Consider the following 25,037-nt stretch of genomic DNA (forward strand, 5'->3'; position numbering starts at 1 on the left):
CAGTCATCTCCTTCCCACCCATAGCCCTCCTTGCACAGCAGAGATGAGCTCTAGTCCTCTCCTCCTCCCACCAGCTCTTTCAGACTCTTGTCCTCATCTGCCACTGCTTTGCAGCAGCCTATCTCCCCTGCACATTGAACAGAAACATCCTCCAAAGAAGCACCAGCCAGTTCAGTATTGCTCTGTCATTGCTTCTGCATAGCCAAGGGATCCTTCTCTCATTGTATAGCTTCCAACTTGTTTGGCAAGCTGTGGCCCCTGCAGTTTATTATCGTTGCCCCAAGAATGCTTCAAGAGTTCTACTTGATCCTCTCGTTGCCCTTTAGAAAGCCCTGATCACCCCTGATTTAAGACTTCTTCTCCCTGACTCTTATCCTGGCAACATGAGACACCAGTTTGGTGAATCAAGAGAAAGGACATACAAGCAAGGGGCTACAGATAGGAAATGACTGCTGAGGAGGTGCATACTCACTGTGGATGTAGTTTGTACAGAGTCCCATCCACACCAACCGTTATCTCCAGGCGCTCTAATCCTCTGTTCTCCCTAATTTTATCTACAATAGCAGCCATTCCTGCACCACACAACTGAGCTGCTCTCCTTGACACTGCTCCACACACGGTCTTGACAATGATACTGTCATCGCAGGTGCTGTTGAGGCCCAGCTGCTGGAGGATGGCTCGTACCTGCAGCAAGGCTAACCTGTCGCTGCAGAAGCAGAAGAGCACTGTGTTAAATCAAAGGTCCAAGCCATTGTCACAAATCTCACTGCATTGAAGGCTGCATCCATGTATTCCTACACCAGGCATCCCAGGGGATGCAAATTCATTCATCCCATCACCATGCTGCCGTGCAGCAAGGGAGGCTCCAAACTCAGGTTGTCTCTCCTTCACTTTTCCTACCAAAAGGCACCTCAGGAAAATACTTTTCATGACCAGCTTGAGGCTTTTCCTCTCATAAAGAGTCAACAGGCTTTGAGATTACTTTAAAATGCAGTGTCTGAGCAATAAAAGCACGAAGACATGCAGTAAAGAAATGTTCATTCAGATAGTGTTCATTCAGTTCAATGATTACAGCTAGACACGCACAAGAGGCACAGGAAAACAGTTTGATTTCCAAGCAAGCAAATAAAATCATACAGTAAGGGAATCCTTGACAGCTCTTCCTATGATCTAGCAGCAAGCGTTACTACAAATTCAGATGATGCTGTGAAGAGTCTCTCTGCACATGTGCAGGCTCTTACTGAAACCACAATTACCTCTGGAGAGCCAAGCCACGCTTTCCACTGCCCATCAGCGTTACCAAACAGGTGCTACCGTGCTATTTCACACTAACCACCCCCCTGTGCCATGCTCTTACCTCTCAATCTGAGAAAGGAACTTGGTTTCAAAGATGTGCCTGGTCTTCAGCGTCTCTGAAATCTGGCCTCTGAACAGGAAGCCTCGCTTGGTGAAGTCGATCAGAATGTTGCGGACTATTTCCCCCAGGTACATCCCACTGATCATCTTCTCATACCTGCAGCCAAAGACAGCAGCCACAGCTCAGAGGGGATGCCACTCACATTTGCAATGGCAGCATCACAGCTGTGTTATCAGCCAGGTATCCTTTGCTGCTATATTCCCCTCTCCACCTAATAAAGACTTGATGTTGCCCTTGCCCCTTCTTTTGCCATTAATACACTGGGCCAGCCTAAATTCTAAATGGGCTTTTGCCTCTCTATTTTTTTTCCTACATGACCTAGCTACATCCTTCAACACTTCCTGGGATACCTCTTCTTTTTTCCAAAGGTGTTACATCCTTTTTTTTTTAATCTTTAATTCCTTCAGAAGCTGCTTGCCCATCCAGTCTGGCTGTCTCCCTTGTCAGCTCATCTTCTGGTACAATGGGACAGGCTGCTCCTGCGCCTTCATAGAATCAAGCAGGTTGGAAGAGATCTCCAAGTTCATGCAGCCCAACCTAGCACCCAGCCTTATCCAGTCAACTAGACCATGGCACTAAGTGCCTCATCCAGGCTTTGCTTGAACACCTCCAGGGTCAGGAGTTCTTTCTTGAAGTAGGTCCAACCTTCCTGGACCCCTTTGTTTTTAAGAGCTGTTTCCCAAGGAACTTTCTGAGTTAGTTCCTTAAATAAGCTGAAGTCTGCCCTTTGGAAGTCCAGTGTGGAGGTTTTGTTGCTGCCTCTCCTGGTTTCACTATATATTGAAAGCTCTATAATTTCATGGCCACTGCACCCCAGGCAGCCTCCGACCACCGCATCTCCCACCAGCCCCTCTCTATTTGTGAACAGCAGGTCCAGCAGGGCTGCACCCCTGGTAGGCTCATGTAACAGTTGAGGTAAGATGTTGTCCTCCACACACTCTAGGAACCTTCTAGGAATCCTGCTCAAGCATAGTGGGGATGTGAAACATGCAACCTGATTTACACAGCATAGCCATTTCCTAGAAATAAATGGGAGACAAAAAGCATGAAGACTGCATGGGAAGCCTTGGGAGCCCACCTGTGTCCAGCTCTGAAGCCTTCAATACATGAAGGAGATGGACTTGATGGAGCAGGGGACTGTAACACCTCTGCTACAAGGACAGGCTGAGAGAGCTGGGGTTGTTCAGCCTAAAGAAAAAAAGAAGGCTCCAGGGAGACCTAATAGCAGCCTTCCAGTACCTGAAGGGGGCCTGCAGGAAGGCTGCAGAGGGATTGTTTACAAAGGCCTGCAGTGATAGGATGAGAGGCAATGGTTTGAAATTAGAGGAGATTTAGACTGGACTTAGTGCCATGGTCTAGTTGACTGGACAGGGTTGGGTGATAGGTTGGACTGGATGATTTGGGAGGTCTCTTCCAACCTGTTTGATTCTATGATTCTATGTTAGGATTGAGGTAACATAGGATTCTATGTTACAGTTGGGGTGATTAAGCACTAGAACAGGTTGCCCAGGGAAATGGTTGAGGCCCCATCCCTGAAGATACTCAAGGTGAGAGCTCTGGGCAACCTGACCTAGTTGAAGATGCCCCTGCCTGCTGTAGGGGAGTTGGACTAGATGACCTTTGGAAGACACTCCCAACCTGGGTTATTCCAGGATTCTATGACCTACAAACACTTCATCTATTCCCCACTACCATGCTTTCCCAGACAGGCTGTTGTTAAATACCACTGGCATTTTGCCCTGATGGAAGAAATGAAAACTCGTTGCCCAAGAGCAGAATGGTGTCCAGATAAAAGCCAAATTTGCCATGCATCCTTGAAAGGACTCCCGAGAGAACTCGTCTCTATGGCACATCATTTGGGAGCCCTCCTGAAGCATAGCTGAGACCTTCAACAGAAAAAGCTCAGTGGCTCCCTGCAGCAGAATTACAGGATAACTACAAGGTGCAGTGCTTTTAAGGGAGTCCTGTGCTGCAAAACCCTGTTGAGAGGTAAAAGCTGTGAAAAGGTATGCTCAGCATGTTCACAGGACCACTGCCCTGCAAACCAGCAAGCTAGGGTTGATTTATGCTTTTCAGTTAATTCCAGCACCTGGTTTCCATTAAGGAACCAGTAGCCCAAATATCAGGAGTCATCCTTGCTGGAGGTGCTCAAGAAATATGTAGACATGACACTCTGGGACATGGTTTAATGGCCGTGGTGGTGTCTGGTCAATGGTTGGACTCAGTGATCTTAGAAGTCTTTTCCAACCAAAATAATTCTATGTTGCTATCAACCAAGTTGCCCTGAACCTCCCCTGCCCCCAACTTTCTTTGTACACAGAACTCAAACAGTTGCAGGCCTGCAAACAGGCTAGAGGAGGACTATCTTTTACCTGAAGACCTCTTCCCAGCACACAAGGAGCATACCATGAGTGATGCTCAGCACCAGTACAGCACAGCCCTGTGCTGAGGAGGGTAGGAGTCTGCTTTGCACCACCTTCCAGTTTCATTCTGGTTTGAATGGAGCATTTTGGGGTCTGCGAGCTGTGTCCTTACCAAGGACAAATGAACATTTCTCCATTTCCTGAGAAGGGCATTCAGTGATGTAAACTTTATCTCACCTCCTGAAGTCAAAAGTAGGGATTTTGCCCTAGATGGAGGGGAGCCCAGCACACTGTCCCACTGGAAGCAGGCCATACAGTCCACTTAATACTGTGAACTCTCTCAGGCTTATACCCAGCAAGTATTGTCCCTCTTGAGTGCCTCATTCTCTCTGAAATAAATTATTCCTCCTGGCAGTCTCTGCTACTGCCCCTGGCTGCTTATTCCACGCCAACTCTGGCTCTTTTTCAGGCTCACTCAGCATCTGCTTCTCTGGTCTGTTTGAACTGATACTTCTAAACAGCTTCCCAGGGGTCCTGCCAATTTGTCTGCATCCCTCAAGTTTTCAGGCAGATTTGCTCTAGTCACAAAATCTTTTTAAAAGCTTCTGGCATCAAAGCATTGCAGCAGAGGAATTATGAAAACTCATGGTCTGGGCAGGAAGCAATTTCAGCCCACTTTTATTGTTGTTGGGTACACCTCCATGTTAGCCTTCATGAAGTGAAACAGAAGCATTTGCCCAAACAAGAGCTGAACCCCTAAAAGGGGATCAAGAAAGACAAGTAGGTCCTCTAACATGACATTTCATCCAGAAACACGTCTCAAACAAGAGCTAACTGTAACTGCTTCACAATTGATGGATTTACAGTGAGCAGCTCCAAGCTCCAACCATGCTGGCTGGGCTAGCATGAGGATTTATTTCTAGATGCAGAGAGTTCATCTAAAAAAGATTAAGCTGAGACCAAGACAAAAGAACGACAAGTCGTTTTAACACCCTCAGTACAACACAGGGTGAGAAAAAAGGGTCTTTAGTAATCTCTTGGAAGTTCTCACAAAAACCCTGCTGCACTCCTATGGCAGAGTATAGCTGTAAAAAAAAACGGCAGACAGCAACCAGAAAAAAACACAGAAGAGAGAGGCAGGGCTGCAGGCATTTTCCACTCAACCTCTCCCTTCCCCAGCTGGGAGAAAGCCACTTCTCATTTAAAAGCATTCAGGGCAGCCTGGCCTATACTTAGCACTCCATTTATCCCTCAGTACCTTTGCTTTCCAGCATTTAGTGAGTAGTCATCAACTGCTTTGTCATATATTGTCCTGATGTCATCCAGGCAGCCGTTATCCCCGAACGCTCCCCACTCGGTGTTCACACACATCCGTCCTTGCTCACCATCCACCATCTCTATGTTCCTCATCTCTTCCATGTAGCAGGCATTGCTGCCAGTTCCTGGCAGGAGGAAACACTGACATTACTCTTTGCTTGGACAAAACACTAGAACGAGCATGACAGCCCTGACAAAGCCTTCAGGGGGGTCTTGAATGTGGTTTTTCTGAATGATGCAGTCAAATTGTCATTTGAAAGGTCACAAAAAACCCCAACTCTTCAACAACCCAGGCTAGGCCAGGAGTGGGGGGACAGGCTCTTCTCATTTGCTCCCTGAGATAGGACAAGGATCAGTGGGTGTAAGTTGCAGCAAGAGGTTCCACATCAACACAAGGGGGAACTTCTTTACTGTAAGGGTCACAGAGCACTGGAACAGGCTCCCCAGGGAGGTTGTGGCATCTCCTTCTCTGGAGACTTTCAAGGCCTGTCTGGATATGTTCCTCTGTGCTCTGTGTTAGATAGTATCATCCTGCTCTGGCAGGGAGGTTGGACTGGATGATCTCCTTGGGTCCCTTCCAATCCCTAACATCCTGTGAGCCTGTGAACCCAATAATTCTGCTACAGTGCACCACTCAGGGTGGCTCAGAGAAGAGGCTCACCCAGGCCAGCTGGGCTGAGGGTCCTGTCCTACAGGGAGGAGCAGCACTGCAGCAGTTTTGGCACACCAACCCTCACGAGCTTGTGAACTGAAACACATATCAAGCAACCAGACAGATACTGAAGTTAGGAATCCCTTTCCACAAAGCCTGTGGGCCTACAAAATTCAGGAGAAAATTTGCTGAATTGAAAGCCTCAGCAAGTTCTGAGGCATCAGGCAAAGAAAACCTCTGAGTTTTTTACCAGCTAATTGCAGGATATTTTTCAGTTCTTGCTTGGTTTTGCTCTGATTCAAATTATTTAAATAGTTTTTCCATCAGGAAGGTTACTTCCATGTTGAAATGATGCCGTATCTGATTCTGCTTAAAGGGCATCCTAAGGAGCATGGTAATTACAAAGCTCTCCATGTACTCAGAGGCCTTAGGGAGAAAAGCTTTATCAGTAAAGAAGGGCAGCTTTTATTGCTGCCTGGAGCAAAAGTTTTCTTGAAGTTGCCTACCAAACTCTCTCTTAACCCTGCATGACAGATCCTACACCAATCACACCAGCAAGTCTGGTTTCCTTTGTGATTTTTTACAGTACTACATCAATGAAGTCTGAGCAAAAATAGATCCTCTTAGAGTACTTCTCTGCTGCAGGATTGCTGAGCCACACAGCACAGGGATTGGGGCAGTGCCAGAAATCTGGGCTCACAAATCAAGTCCCAGGTTACCAGGACCAAAGCAGACTAAATCCAGTTCTGGACTGTCAGCATTGGTCAGCCTTCTAACACCAAGTCCTCTTGTCTAGAATGAGCTAAGTAAGGGCTGCCTGAATATGTGGATACCAAATTAAATACAGGCTGCTGCACTGACAGGCTTTTAGATGATCTCCTGCTGCCAGCAGATGAAAAGCAGAGGCTTGGTCTCACAAGTGGCAGTTGCCAAAGTATTCAGCAATGCAGACTCAAAGCTCTTGTAGGCAGGCTCTCTCTGCCATGGGCAGAGACACAGGGTACCAGCATGATGTGAACTCACCCTTGAAGGAATATTTTTCCCTGCCAAACAACAGCAGGAAAATTCACCCACCTCCCTGCACGGGGGAGTGCAGTAGGAATGCCAGCTGATGCAGGCCTCCCAACAAGCGCTGTCAGTCTGGCCAAGGCAGTTCAGGCAAGGCAGAGGGAGCTGTCAGAGACCCAACACTTTCAGTCTCATTATCCCAGTAGTGCCCAAGGCCACCTCTGACCCGATGCTCTGCACACAGACATGTTGGCTAGAAAGCCTATCTGGTAGGGCTGCAGCAGGCAGTCCTCAGAGGATGCTCTTGGTGCCCCAAGGACATGCTGTCCTTCCTGCAGGGAACTCCGTGCAGGCATGGCTTCCAACCCACGCTGCACTGTGCTGACTCATCCTGGATATTTTCCAGCTGTTTGGAGGAGAACCTGGTGGTGTTTTGTTTTCCCACAAGCCACCTCGCAACTGGAAGCGCTCTCAAAGCTTGCAAGTGGCTTGTTCCCTTCTCTGCCACTGAAAACACGTTTCTCTGGAGAACTTTGGGAATTCACACCACCCAGTGCCTCAGACACCTCAAGTGTGCACTTCCAAAGGCACTGGCAGTCACCTGTGGAATTAGTTCAGCTGTCAGTGGCTGCACTTTGACTCTCGGAGCTTCCCATCATGTGTCACTTGGGAATTGTGGCTGTGCTTTACATGTTTATTCTGAGAGAACACATGCTCAAGGGCCACCTGAGCATCCCAGCAGGGAGATTCTTATGAGCTAAAAGAACGCACTCTGAGAGCTGCTGAAGCTGCCTGAGCCTTACATATGTTTGCTTGCTTCACAAGAAGCACAGTGCCTTTCCCAGAGAAAACAGACAGGATTTGTTCAGCATTACAGCCTGGGCTTATCTCAACTGATTGTGGACACAACTAAGCTGGCAGTTGAAGTTTGAAACCTTTTATTCAGCTTGCTTCTGAAGGGATAGCTGGCACACACACAACTTGCTTCTGAAAGGATAGCTTCTGAAGGGATTTGGTGTGTGTGTGGCACACATGCAACTTGCTTCTGAAGGGATATGTGCTAGTTTTGAAGCTAGCTAGAATGTTTTGGCTATGAGAATTAGATTATAGGCTGTGAAAAGGAAACAATGGTGATGTCTACTGCACTCATGGCTTGCTGAGATGTATATGAACAAGAACACAAACATAGATAAGGGAGACTCTCTCTGGGCTTTTTGGGCTGCACTTCTCTCTCTAACCTGCCTGACTAATCCTTCTGCTTCCTAACCCCCATGGCCAACCCTCCAAACTGCCATAAATGTAAGGCAAAGTCTGGGGTAAGGTGGAAGGGTGGGAAAAAGGGAGAAGAGTGGTTGAAAGCCCCTCCTGGGGACTCTGGTTTCTGAGAGGGCTGTTGTGTTTCTGTATTGCTTTTTAACTTGTCTATTTCTGTCTATAGCTGTACATAGATTGTAAAAACCTGCTTGTATCCTGTGCTAAGCTGTAAATAAAAAGCTTCCTTCAATTTTCCAGAGCCGTTGAGTCTAGTCTGGGTGATTTTCTTAAGTGTGTGTGGGGGGTGAGTAACACCCAAACCACCACAGGATATTCAGCTTGCTTCTGAAGGGATAGCTGCTATCTCCAAATCTTTCACTCTCAGATACCCTAGCTGTGTTAACCACAGGGATGCCTCCATCAGAATACAGGCTAGAAAGTGCCCAACAAAAAAGCAGCTCTGACATACCCACAATGAGTCCGATTTCACAGTTTGGGTCTTCATAAGCACAAGTCATCATTGTGCCCACTGTATCATTCACCACAGCCACCACATCCAAGTCAAACTCCTTAAGAAGACAGAAATACAAGAGTGAGAACTCTGGGTTTGGGGCAACCCCACCCACCAAAGGGGACACAAAAGGAGCACATCTAAGGGGATGCTGTCAAAACACACTGGAAACAAACAATTGAAAGCAGCAGCCTGATTTCACACTGGAGAAAAATAGGAATTTAATCTACCAGCAGGTAGCTAAGGCTTTTCCCATGCTCTTCTTACAACAGACCATGTCTTCAGAGTAAAGTACATTCCTGGCTGTTCTCTTTGGTTTAGCTATACTTAAGTATAGACCTCATATAGACACATGGTATCTCCACTCTGTATTATAGCAGTGCAGTAGCAAATTCAGTAGCAAAGGGTTTTAAGGTTTCACGCACTGACAAAAACTCTGCAATATTAATGCTCTCCACAGACTAATTTTCTTCCCTTCCTAGAAAGCTTCAGCTAAGCTGGCTTGAGGCTTTTTCAAGATCAAAGGTTGAGAGAAGGGAAAAAAACCTGACATTAACAGTGCACTGAGGTACATTCTTGCAATCCTTATACTGAAAACTCCTGCTTTCTCTTTGCTGGGATGCAGTGAAACTTGCCACAGGGTTTGAAAGAAGCCTTGAAAGATCTGTTGAATTTGGAATGCTAGAAGCTTCTGGGAAAACCAAACCAAAGCCAAACAAAACAACAACACAACACAACAAAAAAACAGAAAAAAACCCCCAATCCCCCCCACCAAAACACCAAGCAATGAAACAAAATCCTCAGTGTAGTTCACTTTAAGTAGCAATTTTTGTTTGGTAGCTGAACTCTTCCATTTTCACTGTATACCCTTTAGACTGTCCTATATGGTGGTCAGGCTAAATGTCAGCATCAGAGCCAGCACTGCCACCCAAGCAAGAGCCAGCAAGCCACACACCTCCTATGCAGGACTAGATGAAAAGACTTGTGTCCTCAAGGCACACAAAACCTGATCCAGGAGGTCTGTCATGTCTGGAGGAGGAAGGTAAAGGAAGGAGAAGGCAAACAAAACAACAACAAATCACCTCTCTTCTCTTAATTCCTTCTCTAAGCAAATACACCACATCTTCTCCCTCGCAGTCTGTAGCTTTGAAGCCTTTTGTCCAGTTGAGAAGGATACCCTGAAAAGGAAGAAAATAGATAATTAAGTTTCCTGGTGCACTGGATTGCCCCCCATAATCCTACAGTCCTCTAAGGGATGATCGCTGCACATTTCTGATCATTTCCTGCCTTTGTCCACCTCTTCAGCCTATCAAGCACAAAATCACAACACTTCTCACAGGTGACCACAGTCCCAGCACATGATCATGAATATTCATAGCCAGTCAGTACCTGGACTCATAGGGGTCCTCAGCTTAAGGAGGAAGTTCTCCAGTATCCACCAACATAGAATCATAGAATCAACCAGGTTGGAAGACACCTCCAAGATCATCCAGTCCAACCTATCACCCAGACCTATCCAGTCAACTAGACCATGGCACTAAGTGCCTTATCCAGTCTTTTCTTGAAGACCTCCAGGGACGGTGCCTCCACCACCTCCCTGGGCAGCTGAACAACTTTCTCTCTCAATCTCACTCAAAAGTCTCCCTTGGCTTGACCAAGCTTCCTACCATGAGCAAGATGAAACCAATTTGGAGCTGGACATTTGAATTCTGTTCTTAACATCCCTGCTTATTTTGTCCTTCCTTAGATATGAAGCTTCAGGAGGGCAGATTTAGACTGGAGATTAGGAAGAAATTCTTTACACTGAGGCTGGTGAGTGTCTTGGTTCTAATTTAAATTCCCAGAGACTCAAACATATTTGATAGAACCAATAACAATTTTATAGAGTGCCCTTCCCTCTTCTCCCTTCTTTCCCATAAGAAAGGAATTAGATGTAGAGAGAGGAAAAGGTAAGCATGAGAGAGGAAAAGGTAAGCACACCCAAATAAGTAAATCTCACTCAATTTGAAAGTTAAGAAGAAAAGTTTAACAATAAATTAAAAGGTATCTGAGGTAGGGAAGTTACAAAGGTATAAGGAAGGGGAAACAAATACAAAATGTGTAAATACAACCCAATTTTGATGGTGATGGCTTTGTCTGCCTCGTGGGTCATGGCCACGTGGTAAAACAAAGAGGAACAGGATGGTGATGCTGGTAAGCAGAGAGCACAGAGAGAAACAGGAAGACCCCCTGCATTTATGGATCTTTAGACAGGAAGGGGGAGTGAGCTAACCATCACCTGGTAGTGTTCAGACCCACCCCTGGGGACGAGTCAAGACCACCTAGGGTCAGGCTCAAGGTTAAACCTGTACAGTGAGGTACTGGAACAGGATGTCCAGGAAAGGTTGCGGATGCCCCATAGCAGATTGGATGAGGCCTTTAGCAAGCTGGTCTAGGGGAAGATGTCCTTGCCCATGGCATGGAGATTGGAACTAGATGATCTTTAAGGTCCCTTCCAATTCAGCCCATTCTGTGAACCTATGAATATTCTTCTTAATTTTCAGTAAGACTCAAATGTTATTTTGTACACTTGAACTTTCAAATGCTTTAGTGTGAAGCTATACAAAAGAGTCTCTATGAAAAGGAATCCTTTCTGTATGTGGAATTTGCATCTAAAGCTACTAATCATGCTTGGTCCCCAAAGGTCCAGAGCAATGCAACCCACTTTAAAAAGTGTGACAGAAACAAGAAGCTTTAAAAAAACCCACAAGCCTACACTGTGACAGAAAACATGTCTATCTTCAGGGCCAGTGTTAACTAGACAGAAAACAATAGCTGCACTGGAGGAGTTGGTGGAAGTAAATGGCAGTGAAGAAGTTAAATGTTAAAGTGAAAAGAAAAAGGATACACTTGACAGGGACATGCTGCAGGCTATGCAAACCCTATGAGGAGAGGCTGAGGGAGCTGAGGGTGTTAAGCCTGGAGAAGAGGAGACTCAGGGCTGACCTCATTGCTGTCTACAACTACCTGAAGGGACTTTGTAGCCAGGTGGGGGGTGGCCTCTTCTCCCGGGCAACCACCAATAGAACAAGGGGACACAATCTCAAATTGTGCCAGGGAAAGTATAGGCTGGATGTTAGGAGGAAGTTGTTGTCAGAGAGAGTGATTGGCATTGGAATGGGCTGCCCAGGGAGGTGGTGGAGGCATCGTCCCTGGAAGTGTTCAAGAAAAGCCTGGATGAAGCACTTAGTGCCATGGTCTAGTTGATTGGACAGGGCTGAGTGCTAAGTTGGACTGGATGATCTTGGAGATCTCTTCCGACCTGGTTGATTCTATGATTCTATGGTTACAGTGACATGAGCAGGCCCTGATCCACTCACTCCATCCAGTCAGACTAGATCAGCTGGGAAACAGACACTGGCAGCAGGGAAGGACTTTTGCTTACCGCTCACAAAAGCAGGGAAGTGTCACAGCTCAGCAAGTTTATACAATTGGAAAACAGCGATACCTTAAAAAAGGGGATCACCAGCATGTAGTGCTCTTATCTGTAACAGCCACACTGTCCTGGTTTGGCTAGAATAAAGCTAATTTTCTTCCTAATAGCACTGGCACAGTCCTGTGTTTTGGATTTAGGTGTTGCTAAGCAGCGCTTACACTAAGTCACAGACTTTTCAGCTTATACTGCACTGCCACAAGAGGCTGGGGGTGCACAAGGAGTTGGGAAGGGATACAGCCAGGATGGCTGACCCAAGTGAGACAAAGGAGTATCCCATACCATATGATGTCATGCTCAGTATATAAACTGGAAGGTGTTGGCTGAGGGGTGCTGCAGCTCACAGACTGGCTTGGTCAGCAGGTGGTGAGCTGTTGTTTTGTGCATCACTGGTTTTGTATATTCTGTTATTCTTATTGTCCCTTCCTTTTCTCTTCCCTTAAACTTGTCTTTATCTCAACTCATGAGTTTTACCTTTGTTTTCTGAGTCTCTGCCCCATCCCACTGTGGGGTGGGAGCAAGTAAATGGCTGCATGGTACTCAGTTGCTGCCAGGGGTTAAACCATGACACAGAGGCTGAGCAGAATTTGCATTATTACCTTTAAAGGAACTATTTATAGGAGCAGCTGTACTGGTCAGGGCCAGAGCATGAACCCTCCCCTGGTACAACCTCCCTGTAAGTGTCACACAGCTGACATGAACAGAGAAATCAGGCTTAGCATAAGCACAAAAGTAGATTCAACAGATACTAGGGAACTTACAGCATCCAGACTGGTCTGCTTGCAAGGGAAGGAGAACGTGAAGCCAAGAGGAAGACGTGCGCCTTTTATCCCCATGTAATCCAGGAAGTCAGAAATGCAGGTAACAATGTGATCAAACAGCTGCAAAGAGAAAAGACAGGCATTTGAAGTTGTACATGTTACAAGGTCTACAGAAGGTATTTAGAAGTGCTGTAGAAGAGAAACGCAGATACCTCTTCTCCTGTTCCCTGCATCACCTCTATGGGAATGGCATAGATCTTGTTGTGCATCTCCACTGTTCTCCTCTTACCGCTACGGATTTTCACCAGCAAAACTCTAAAGTTTGTTCCTCCAAGGTCAAGTGCCAGAAAGTCTCCATTCTCTGTAAAAGAAGACATGTGTGTCTTTTAGCAATATCTAAAAAACTTCTTTCCCCAGAAAGCACTTAGATATAAAAATCTCTTAGAAGCTCAGCTGGGAAGATCAAAAAAGGATTTTAGATGCTGCTTTGATTATTCCAGCCTTTTTTGCATGTCTGATTTTTGCCTTTGTACTAAACTAACAAGGGAAAGAGGACTCAACACACCTGCTCCCTGAAATGCAAAGAACTGCTCAAGTTGTGCAAACAGGGTTCAGATAAGTTTGGGTTACAAGAGCAGCTGTGGTTTTCTCCCCCCCAAGGCCATGGCTTGCTTGTACCCTGGGGTAAGGACACAGAGTCAGGCTGCCAGCAACCAGGACAAGGGCTGAAATTTCCTCCTTTGCACAGTTCAGAAGAGTTTCTTTCACTGCACCAGATCTATTCACCAAACCCACATCCCACTGCTGGGAGCATGTTTTGGGCACCCTGTAGCCATGCCCTCACGCCAGCAAGGCCATGCCCCTAACCTGTCCCATCCGGCGTGCTGCGGACGAAAGTGGGCAGCATCTTCACTTTGGCAGTCTCGTGAGTCTTCTTCTTCAGCCCCGCTTCCATCTCTGCCCTCATCCTCTTCTTCACCTGCAGCAGCTGCTCATGAGTGAGCTTGAACTCAGCCAGGGTCTCGTCGATGAGGCGGTGCTGCTCCAGCAGCCGATAGGCCACCGCTGTCACCATGGCTGCTCCCTTCCCACTGCCGCTCTCCGACAGCAGGAACCGCACCTCCGAGTCGGGCACCAAGCGCCGGGTGGTTTTGTGCAGGCGCCGGGCGTACCTGTGGGCAGGGAAGGCTGCAAGTGCACTGTCTGCATTCCACACACCTCCAGCCTCCAGGCCCTAAGAATCTATGCCGCTAACATGGGCTGGCCGCAAGAGGAGTGAGGAGCCTCATCAAACCCAAACCAGCTACTCTCTTCCCAGTAGGAAAACTGTCAGAGAAGAGCATTTCTTTCCTACGGCCTCTTTCCTCCTCCACTTCTAAGAGAAGCCAGCAAAAAGCAGGGGGAAGTATCAGAGTCTCACCCCCTGAACCTGATCCTAAATGAAAGAAACCCCCTGGCTTCAATGCTCTGTGCCCCTGGGGTCATCAAGCTGTCCTGAACTCTCTGGTAGAGATGGAGTGGGGAAACAGCTCAAAACCAAGAACTGCCCACATACGTTACTTAAACACAGCCTAGACCTGTCCATGTTTCCCAGATGGAAAAAGAGCACTCCTGAAAACAGTTTCAATTGCCAACATTTCAGTTTTCTTCAACCAAGGAAAGTATTGCTTTCAGCAAAATGAAGAGATAATGAAAATGGAACTTCAAACATATTTGTCCTTTCAACATTTGCCTCATAAACAACACTCAGCCCCCCCCAGCCAGCTCCAATGCCAAGGTATATCCAGTATGTCACAGAATCACAGAATCAACCAGCTTGGAAGAGACCTCCAAGATCATCCAGTCCAACCTAGCACCCAGCCCTAGCCAGTCAACTAGACCATGGCACTAAGTGCCTCACCCAGGCTTTGCTTCAACACCTCCAGGGACAGCGACTCCACCACCTCCCTGGGCAGCCCATTCCAATGCCAATCACTCTCTCTGACAACAACTTCCTCCTAACGTCCAGCCTAGACCTCCCCCGGCACAACTTGAGACTGTGTCCCCCTGTTCTGTTGCTGCTTGCCTGCCAGAAGAGACCAACCCCACCTGGCTACAGCCTCCCTTCAGGTAGCTGCAGACAGCAAAGAGGTCAGGCCTGAGCCTCCTCTTCTGCAGGCTGCACACCCCCAGCTCCCTCAGGCTCTCCTCATAGGGCTGTGCTCCAGGCCTCTCACCAGCTTTGTCGCCCTTCCCTGGACATGTTCCAGCATCACAGTATATGCTGTGCTTCTGCTCCTCTTTGGTACCCACAGCTAAATCATCCAGCTGAGGCTAGAAACTGACTGCTTATCACCAGTTACTATTTAGTAAATACAAGCCTTCTACCAGGTGTGCATAAACCACAACCTGCACACTGCCTGTTTCTTTCATTTCTTCATTCTGAACTTGAAAACCCTCACACAGGTGCTGTTCTCCCAGCACACCCAGGCCAGCAGCCACTCCCAAAACATTCACACCATAACAGCTTGGGCACTGAGGTTATTTTTAACGTGAGCTATAGAATTGTAGAATGGTCTGGGTTAGAAGGGACCTCTGAAGGTCATCTACTCCAACCTCCTCTGCAGTCAGCAGGGACATCCTCCACTAGATCAAGTTGCCCAGTGCCCTGTCAAGCCTAATCTTGAATATCTCCAGGGATGGGGCCCCAACCACCTCCCTGGGCAACCTCTTCCAGTGTTCCACCACCCTCATAGTAAAAACCCTGTTCCTAACATCCCATCCAAATCTGCTCTTCTCTAGTCTGAAGCCATTGACCCTTGTCCTATCACCACAGGCCTTTGTAAACAGTTTCTCCCCATCCTTAGGTCTCCTCAAAGCCTCCTCTTCTCCAAGAGAAGAATACTCATACCAAACCCGGTTTCCAGGTACACCCTCATCTAAAAAGCTTAACTTCTCTGATTTCTACATAAATCTAAGCAGCTGTTTGATTACATATTTAACTTTCAACATGAGGAAAACCGAGATAAAGGCAGTTTTCAAATGGTCACAGAAGTGTAAAGCATCATTTTTAACCTGGTTTCCCAGTATAGCTCCAGAAAAGACTGCAGAAAAAGAAGAGGGTTCAGCACAGTGATTTTCAAAACAACTGAGTTTAAATGGAAAATGGATATCAAAGTGCTTTAACACAGATCTCCCCAAAGCCCAACCCATGGGCATAAAGTAGTTTCTGTACAAAGAAACTCTCCTTTCAAGAAGTTTGTTGAGGTCCCTTCAGACCTCAAACCACCAAAGTTTTCATTGATGTTGCAGTTTCCAATCACTCAGAGTTTTGCCTCTTTTCTCTATGGTGGTGGTGTTGTTTTAAAATCTCACCCTACTTCTTCCCTTACAGACATCTCTCGTGTCCACTAAGCTTCCTATCTCAGACCAAATCCCTAGCCCTCATATCACACCCAAGCACATGCTTGGGCAACATCCTGGGGTTACATGCCTGACCCTTTGCAAACCTTAAGGCCATGGTAGGTGATGAGTGTTAACAGCAACAGCAGAGGGACTCTCAGAATCACAGAATGGTAGGAGCTGGAAGGGATCTTGAAAGCTCACCAAGTCCAACTCCCCTGCCAGTGCAGGTCACACAGGAATACATCCAGATGGGTCTTGAATATCTCCTGAGAGGGAGACTCCACAACCCTCCTGGGCAGCCTGTTTCAGTGTTCTGTCACTCTCACAGTGAAAAACTTCCTCATGTTTACATGAAACTTCCTATGCTTCAACTTCCACCCACTGTCCCTTGTACTGTACTTGGGCATCACCAAGCAGAGCCTGGCTCCATCATCTGGGCACTCAACCTTTACATATTATAAACATTAACGAGGTCACCCCTCAGGCTCCTCTTCTCCAAGCTAAAGAGCCCCAGCTCCTTTAGTCTTTCCTCATAAGGAATATGTTCCACTCCTTTAATCGTTTTCATGGCTCTGTGCAGGACTCATTCAAGCAGTTCCCTGTCCTTGAACTGAGGGGCACAGAACTGGACACAATATTCCAAATGCAGCCTCACCAAGGCAGAACAGAGGGAAAGGAGAACCTCTCTCCACCCACTAACACAGCCCTTCTAATATATCCCAGAATGGCACTGGCCTTCTTGGCTGCCAGAGCATATTGCTGGCTCATGGTTCAAGCTTCCATCCACCAGGACCCCTAGAACTCACTGTGGATGCATCTTGTAGAGGGAGCCATCAACCCCTACGGTGGTCCGGAGGCGGCCGACCCCTTTGTTGTCCCGCAGCTGGTTGAGGATGGCACCCAGGGTAGAGGCTACCAGGTTGGCTGAGCGGAAGGACACGATGGTGCAGACGTGCTGGACAGCGATGCAGTCCTCGTGGGACGGCTCCACCCCCAGGCGCGTTAAAATTTCTTTGGCTTTGTTCAAACCTTCTTTGCTCCTGTAAAAAGAACCACAGAATCAGTCAGGGTTGGAAGGGACCACAAGGATCATCTAGTTCCAACTCCCCTGCCATGGGCAGGGACACCCTACCCTGGCCACAGTCTCATCCAGCTTGGCCTTAAACACCTCCAGCAATAGGGCCTCAACCACCTCCCTGAGCAACCCATTCCAGTCTCTCACCACTGTCACAGTAAAGAAATTCCTCCTCACATCCAGTCTGAGCCTACCCATCTCCAGCTTGCTGGAGAGAGAGCAGTAAAAGGTGCTCCTTAGTGGAGGAGCTACAAAATGCAGGATTGAAGCACATCCAATTATGGGCATCTCTGCCTGAGGTTTGAAAGCAAATTTAATCATAGAATGTTTGGAGTTGGAAGGGACCTTTAAAGGTCATCTAGTCCAACTCACTGCACTGAGCAGGGACATCTTTCACTGGAGCAAGTTGCTCAGAGCCTTAAACAACCTGACCTGCAATGGTTGGAGAAATGGGGCATCTATCACCTCTCTAGACAATCCATGCCAGTGCCTCATCACTCTCACCAAAAACAATGTCTTCCCTACAGATATAAATCTTTAAATCCATCACCTCTTGTCCAGTCACAACAGGCCCTGCTAAAACTCTCTCCCCAGCTTTCTGATCAGCCACTTGAAGCACTGAAATGACACAAGAAGGTCTCCCCAGAGCCTTCTCTTCTCCAGGCTGAACAGTCCAAACTCTCTTAGCCTGTCCCCATAAGCAAAGGGGTTCCAGCCCACAGATAATTTTTGTGGCCTCCTCTCACCTTCTTAGGTATCTTGACTCAGAAGCTCCAGAATGCTTGAAATAAAATGCTCTAAGTAGGCATTCATGCAGAGATAGCAACAGCTTTTCATTAAAGCCTGGTGCAAACATGCCTCCTACAAACCATGCAACTCCAGCTACTATAGCAGCCCTGCTATGGGCAGGATTACTCCCATAGGTACCTGAAAGTCTCTCCAGTCGTTACTGCATGCAAGTTTCTCTCCAAAACAGACTACATTTTGGTTGTACCAGATGATCAGTCCAAATCTTGTACCCAGCGAGCTTCCTGCACTCTGAAAGTGAATGCAGGAAGCACAGAACCAGGACCACCCCCATCCTGTGGAGCTAGGGCATCCCTCAGGAGCACAGCATTTGCCATCACTTGGGGATGCAGTTGGTTCAATACCACCAGATCCAAAGCACAGCAGCACCCTCAGGACAGCTCCTTCAGTGCATGCCCCTAAAGATCATAGAATCATAGAATCAACCAGGTTGGAAGAGACCTCCAAGATCATCCAGTCCAACCTAGCACCCAGCCCTAGCCAGTCCAATAGACCATGACATTAAGTGCCTCATCCAGGCTTTGCTTCAACAGCTCCAGGGATGGTGCCTCCACCACCTCCCTGGGCAGCCCATTCCAATGCCAATCACTCTCTCTGTGAAGAACTTCCTCCTAACATCCAGCCTATACTTCCCCCAGCACAATTTGAGACTGTGTCCCCTTGTTCTGTTGCTGGTTGTCTGGGAGAAGAGGCCACCCCCCCACCTGGCTACAATGTCCCTTCAGGTAGTTGTAGACAGCAATGAGGTCACCCCTGAGCCTCCTCTTCAGCAGCCTCCAAACACTTTTACAGGCCCAGAGGAATTAAAATGCCTTTTCAACTAATGCTTCAACCTTCAAACAGCTTCTCTCTGGAGCAGAAAGCACCAGCCCAGGCCTGAGTGTCCACCTAATCCCACACTTGCTTCCTCATATCTCTCAATAAATTAAGCCCAGTGTGAAAAACAAAACAAAACCAAGAAAAGCAAATGTTTTCTAAGTGATTTCATCCTAATGGGTCTTTTTGCAGTGTTTTACAACCTCACTAAATTTCTGCCTCTCACACTGCATTTTTCCTCACTGGCACCCAGCAAAGCTTCTGGCAAAACTTACCCATGTCCAGCTCAGTCACTTCCCAGACAAAAACACGAGGAGTATATCTTGTCACTATTAACTGCACCCCATACATCTTTTTGAGGACTTCTGCATCTTGTCAGCATGGGCTAGAAATGAGAAGCTGCACAGGGATGTGTTCCCTACTTATAACCCAAGTACTTTTCAGGAAGTGAGGTAGGATTTCAGGGCAAATTCTGCTCTTACCTGAACTCCTCTCTAATTGCATTTTTCTCATTGGTGTTCACCATAACACTGGTTCATTACACAAACAACCTCTGTGGTTAAGAGGCATGAACACGTTTAATAGAAAGCTGTTCAGATAAGACAGTCTGCAGAAACTGCAGTCAACAGGGCAAGGGACAACAGGCACTGTAGAAGTTACTGTTCCCTTGGTGTTGCACCAGCAATCACCAACAGTACCTCTAAACATGTGCACCAAACTCAGCAGCATTTCAAAAGCAAAAGCCATCACAGTGACTACAGCACAAACTATCCTAGTGATGTGAATTTTAAAAGCTCCAAGGGGGGAGAGTCAGTAAGTACTGACCAAAGGGGTGATGACACCATGAGAAACCAACTGGCACATAGCTCAGAGGTTACTGTGTAGCACCCAGCACTGCCTACGGGACTGAATGCTCTGCCTTGTCAGGCTTGTTTTCCTGCTGCCCAGCAGTCCCGTGGATACAGCAAGGAGCAGCACAACTATTTGCTCAGAGGCACTATGCCAAGTCACTCCCATGTGGCGCTGCAGGGCAGCAACTTCTGAGTTTTGTGAGCAGGGCAAGAGGTAACATGGTGCATACCCTGTCACTGCAGGAACCGGTAGGCTTTCAGAGTTCCTCCCAATACAGGGAAAGAGAGAAGTATCAGTGGGGAGGACACAGACTGTCTGCTGGGGGTGCCCACATGCCAGCTCTGCACCTGTGCTGGAGGATGCCAGCCAACCCCAAAGCAAGTGTATCTCCCCATAAAGCAAAAAGATGATGGAATTCAGAGTCACTGAAATTCAGAGTGAAAAGGGTTAGGTACTCACTTTTCTATGGCAGAAACGTGCTTTGTCTCAAACTTCCCTTTGGTGAGAAGCTCAGGGGTGATCCTCCCCTCAAAGAGCAGCCCCTCCTTGGCCATCTTCACCAGGATGAGCCTTACCAGCTCCCCCATATACAGCCCACTGACCATCTTCTCAAACCTGCAGCAGAGGACAGAAGCAGTCACCCATGCATCCACAGGCAGCGCTGGGAGGCAAAGCTCAGCTGTGCCACCACCCAGCCAGTGCAGCCCGCAGTCTGCCTCTCTGCCTCAGCCATGGGCAAGGTCAAGCTCTCCTGAACCGTCGAATCCATGACCCGAGTGGAAAGGGAGTACAGAGTGGAAAACAGAAGTGGCAAAGCTCACAAACAGCTGCCTCACTCACAGCTGCTTCCCAGGATTAAGGGATCCACGGTCAATCTCTCGGTCAAACTCGGTCCTGATGTCTTCTAGCGAGCCGTCATCTCCAAAGGCTCCCCACTCCGTGTTAATGCACATCCTGCCCTCATCCCCTTCCACCAGGTCGATGTGCCGCATCTCCTCCATGTAACAGGCATTGGTGCCAGTGCCTTTAGGGAAAGGACATCAGAAGGTGCTAACCAAAGAGAACAGGCAAAGGGAGAAAAGCCACGTGCATGCCACAGTAGCAATGTGTGTTACCAATGATCAAGCCAACTTCGCAGCGCTGGTCATCAAAACCACAGGTCATCATTGTCCCCACAGTGTCATTCACAACAGCCATGATATCTGCGTCATAGTCCTGAGGGAGGAAGCAAACATTAGTAGGATGACATGGCTTCTCTGCAAAAGTTTGCTTAGAGCAGCTGATTTCAGAAGGAACAGGAGACAAATAACTGGTTTGAATACCACAGCTCATCTGTTCAAGTATCACCTGTTCCATCTGCTGGTTGCCAATCCCACCTACCCGAGAAGAGAGCAAGGGCAGACTAACACACCAAGCAACCAACAAAACAGCAGGAGCCTCATTCTAGAAAGCAAGGAGCTGCTCCCACATAAGCATCTTTAGGCAAAGAAGAAAAGGGCTCTACACCAGGGAAGAAGCAACTCTGCAGCTAAACATCATGGAGTAATTTGAAGCAGTTACTTAAGAAGTCAATCTAGAAACTCATAGAATGGCCTAGGTTGGAAGAGACCTTAAAGACCATCTACTCTAACTTCCCTGCCATGGGCAGAGGCACACTCTCAACTAGACTTGGATGCTCAAGGCCTTATCCAGCCTAGCTTTGAACACAGTCAAGGTGGGGCATCCACAGCTTGCCACGGCAACCTATTTCAGAGTACCACCACTCTCATACTGCAGAACTTCTTCTTCAGATCCAGTTTAAAGCTACTCTCTCTCAGCTCAAAACCCTCCTGCTTTGTCCTGTCTCTAGACACTCTTATGATAAGTCCCTCTTCAGCCTTCTTGTAGGATTCCTTCAGGTACTGGAAGGCAGCTCTAAGGTCCTCCCCGGAGACTTCTCTTCTCCAGGCTGAACAATCCCAGCTCCCTCAGACTGTCCTCATAGCAGAGGTGTTCCAGCCCTTGGATTATCTTCACGCTCAAACAGCTCTGTGTCCTTCCTGTGATGGGGGCACCAGCACTGGACACAGTATTTGAGGTGGGGTTTCACAAGAGCAGAGTAAAAGGGCAGAATCACCTCTCTTGACCTGCTTCCCAAGATGTAGACTGCTCATAGAATTAAAACAACCAGCAGCTTTAATTCAAGTGAAGAGTTTAGTACACAAATAAGTAAATAATGCAACTAGTAAGCTATCTGAATTACATGTTCTCATTCCTTTTCAGCTCCTTCAGTATGTTAATCTACCTTATACCAGTTTGATGGCAGTAACTTACTACAGTAATGCCGTTTCGTGACAGTTAAACTCAGGTTTGCTTAAGAGTCCACAACTGCCCAAGCAGAGCAAACGCAGCACAGTTTCTGATGAATTTGGATGCTGAGTAATCACCACATCACCTGCTGCAAACATCACAACTCCAAATTTATTCCATCTCATGCTTTTTTTTTGTTTAAATAAGCAACCCGGTCACCTTCACCCTCCATAAAATCAGCAGAGAGAAACTGCAGGGAGCCACTGAGGCTCACTGAGTCTAAAATCCCCCTTTTGCTTCTACTCTGCTCCTCTCCTACTCTCAAGCAAGACAGCTGCACAACTCAGTTGAGCCCAGGCCAGAAGAAGCATTTTCTCAGGAATGGGATGTGTTAGTATCATTGAAAAGCTGCAGCACTGACACGCAGCACTTTCTGGTTTTGGAGAGGGATATAATTGCTGATGGTTGCCAGTGACAAACCACACTAAAGTAACTCAGTTTTGTGCTAGGAGGAAAATCACAGCTTCCATGCAGCAGCTTTGATGTCAGTCTGTTTTCCCAGAAAATGGCAAACCTACATGTGAAAAAATGGGTTATCAAAGACTGGAACAGGCTGCCCAGGGAGGTGCTTGAATTGCCATCCCTGGATGTGTTTAAAAGCTATCTAGATATGGTGCTCAAGGACATGGTGTAGTAGTGGCCCTGGCAGAGTTAGATAACGGTTGGATGTGATGATCTTAAAGGTCTTTTCCAACCATAGTGATTCTGTGATCTCTGTGCATGACAGCAGAGCTGCACCAGCACTCAGATCACAAAGTCAGGTCAGTGACACAAAGAGTAGTCCCTGGCAAAGAAACACCAGTGCTGTGATGCAGTTACAAAAAGGATGAAGGACAACTCACCCCACGTTTCTTGATGGCCTTGTTAAGCAGCCTCACGACATCTGCTCCCTCCACTCCGCTTGCTTTGAAGCGCTTTGTCCAGGTGATCAGAATACCCTGGCAAGACAAGAGAGCAATATTCAACAGGATGCCACTAAAAGACACAAACTGACTATTTTATTTTTCTCTCCTTAAAAACAAGGTTTTATACTTCAAACACATCCTCGGGTCTCTTTTCTTACCTGCCCTGACCAATCCAACCTGAGACAACTGACAGTCCTTCATTTTCATTACAGTAAGCAGAAAGATAGGAAATTGTTTTCCCCTCCCTTGCCAGAAAATGGTTTGCATGCATTTTGCACTTTCAGCCTGCTCCTCTCCCTTTCACTTCTCAACAGTTTTTCTTGGAAAACCATTTAATCCTTTTGGGCCATGGAAATCAACTGCTTTCAGAAAAAGCTGACTGTGCAAGACTGAGGAAACAGGAGGGATGTGATGTTTGTGCATCCAGGACTGGGCTGCAATACGTTTGCGGTCTGAACTCCCAGCTCCCAGGGCTTGTTTCACTGTGGGATCACATTCATGTGTTGAGGTAAATGGGAATACTGAAAATGCAATAATGTTATGCCTCCGACTCACAGCATGGATCCAAAAGGAAATCATAGAAGGGTTTGGGTTGGAAGTGACCTCTAAATGTCATTTAGTCCAACGCCCTCTGCAGTCTGCAGGGGCATCCTCAACCAGATCAGTTTGCTCAATGCCTTATCGAGCCTCATCTTGAAGATCTCCAGGGATGGGGCCTCAACCATCACCTTGGGCAGCCTGTTCCAGTGTTCCACCACCCTCATGGTATGGAATTCCTTATCTGCCAACTGCCATAAATGACCCACAAATCCACCACTACATTTTCTATTTAGATAATGCCTGGCTGACCCAGAGCATTCAGGATGTAAGTAAATAGTAAACAAAGGAAGAAAAGAGCACAGAGAACAGTCAACAGGAAAGATGGCTCAAACCAGCTCAGCTTTTCATATGCATTACGATATTCACATCTGTCACAACAGGAGTCCACCAAGCTACAAACCAGGAAAGCTGAAGCCTAACAGGCACAAGCAGCCACTGCCCAGCTGTACCTTTGCCCTTATCTCAGCTTCAAAAGCAACCACACATCTTGTGCATTGTCCTCCCAACTGGGATAGAAACAGGAGACAGAGGAGTTAGGGCAGCTCTTTCCAGAACAGAAGGCATCCTCCTGTCACTTGACCATAAACTCAGTTTGCTGAAGTGTTATCATGTGCTGCTCACATTAGCATCATTTAGAAACCCAGCAAAGCCCCATGCTGCAGCACAGGGAAACCATGGGCAAAGCCCACTCTGCAGGCACAGTTTTAAATGGCCTGTTGCCCTGTGTGCATTTGTTATTCAGGAGGCTGGTCACACCACACTGCCAAAGAGCAGCTCCTCTCAGCCTGGCAGGACTTCTAAATTTGCCAGCAAGGTCTTGGCAGCCGGGAGGAGCCCTTGGAGTGCAGGAGATTTGAGCAGAACCCAACCATGCAGTGCCACCTTGTCCCCCTTGGAGAATTCAATGACAACCCTGCTTCCTTCTCCTCACCAAGCACAGGAAATCAGCACCTGGGCAAGCACAGCCTCACAGAAGCAGCAATCCCGGAAGAAATCTGGCCACAGAATCCAGAAAAACATATTTATCAGACACTACAACTGTCACAAAAACTCTCAGAAAGAGAGGGGGTTTGTGGTTCGTTTTTTTTTAAGTAAGAGACACTGGCCCTGGTCTCTTACTATTCTCCACTCTACCATTGCTCATCTCCAAGTCTCTACAGGTGTCCCCAAGCCATCCCACATGCTACCTGCTCGCCCCTACCCCATGTAAACATGATTTCATCCCAGCTGGCTTGAGCAAACCAGCCCACAATCATGTACCATGCAGCTAAATAACTTCCTCAAGGGCAACTCAGCTTTACAACCACATACCCAGCATGACTGTGCTGCAGCCAGCAGCCTGAGCCTCATCATGCACCACAGCCAGACTGGAGAGCTGCACCAAAACCAATTCTGGACAAGGTAGCTCTCTGTTCTTGACTGCATTTAGACCCTGGGCTAGTCAGTGCCCTTGATTTCAGCTTTCAGCATCGCTCAAGAAGTATGAAATGTAAT

The 25,037-nt window shown here is 47.4% G+C and overlaps 1 protein-coding gene across 1 annotated transcript in view; it reads right to left on the bottom strand.

Annotated features, from left to right (window-relative positions):
• HK1 (hexokinase 1) overlaps nt 1-25,037 on the bottom strand; it is a 48,314-nt gene that overhangs the window by 3,417 nt on the left and 19,860 nt on the right. The window contains exons 5-17 of the mRNA XM_064145091.1: nt 22,881-22,976; nt 20,805-20,904; nt 20,530-20,713; nt 20,149-20,304; nt 16,946-17,179; nt 13,623-13,927; nt 12,968-13,116; nt 12,756-12,875; nt 9,605-9,700; nt 8,481-8,580; nt 5,039-5,222; nt 1,358-1,513; nt 473-706 (exon numbers count right to left, since the gene is read on the bottom strand). Of these exons, the coding sequence (XP_064001161.1) occupies nt 473-706; nt 1,358-1,513; nt 5,039-5,222; nt 8,481-8,580; nt 9,605-9,700; nt 12,756-12,875; nt 12,968-13,116; nt 13,623-13,927; nt 16,946-17,179; nt 20,149-20,304; nt 20,530-20,713; nt 20,805-20,904; nt 22,881-22,976 (2,114 nt within the window). The remainder of the gene's footprint in view (nt 1-472; nt 707-1,357; nt 1,514-5,038; nt 5,223-8,480; nt 8,581-9,604; nt 9,701-12,755; nt 12,876-12,967; nt 13,117-13,622; nt 13,928-16,945; nt 17,180-20,148; nt 20,305-20,529; nt 20,714-20,804; nt 20,905-22,880; nt 22,977-25,037) is intronic.

This window comes from Pogoniulus pusillus, chromosome 6 (genome assembly GCF_015220805.1).
Source record: "Pogoniulus pusillus isolate bPogPus1 chromosome 6, bPogPus1.pri, whole genome shotgun sequence".
NCBI classification, from domain to species: Eukaryota; Metazoa; Chordata; class Aves; order Piciformes; family Lybiidae; genus Pogoniulus; species Pogoniulus pusillus.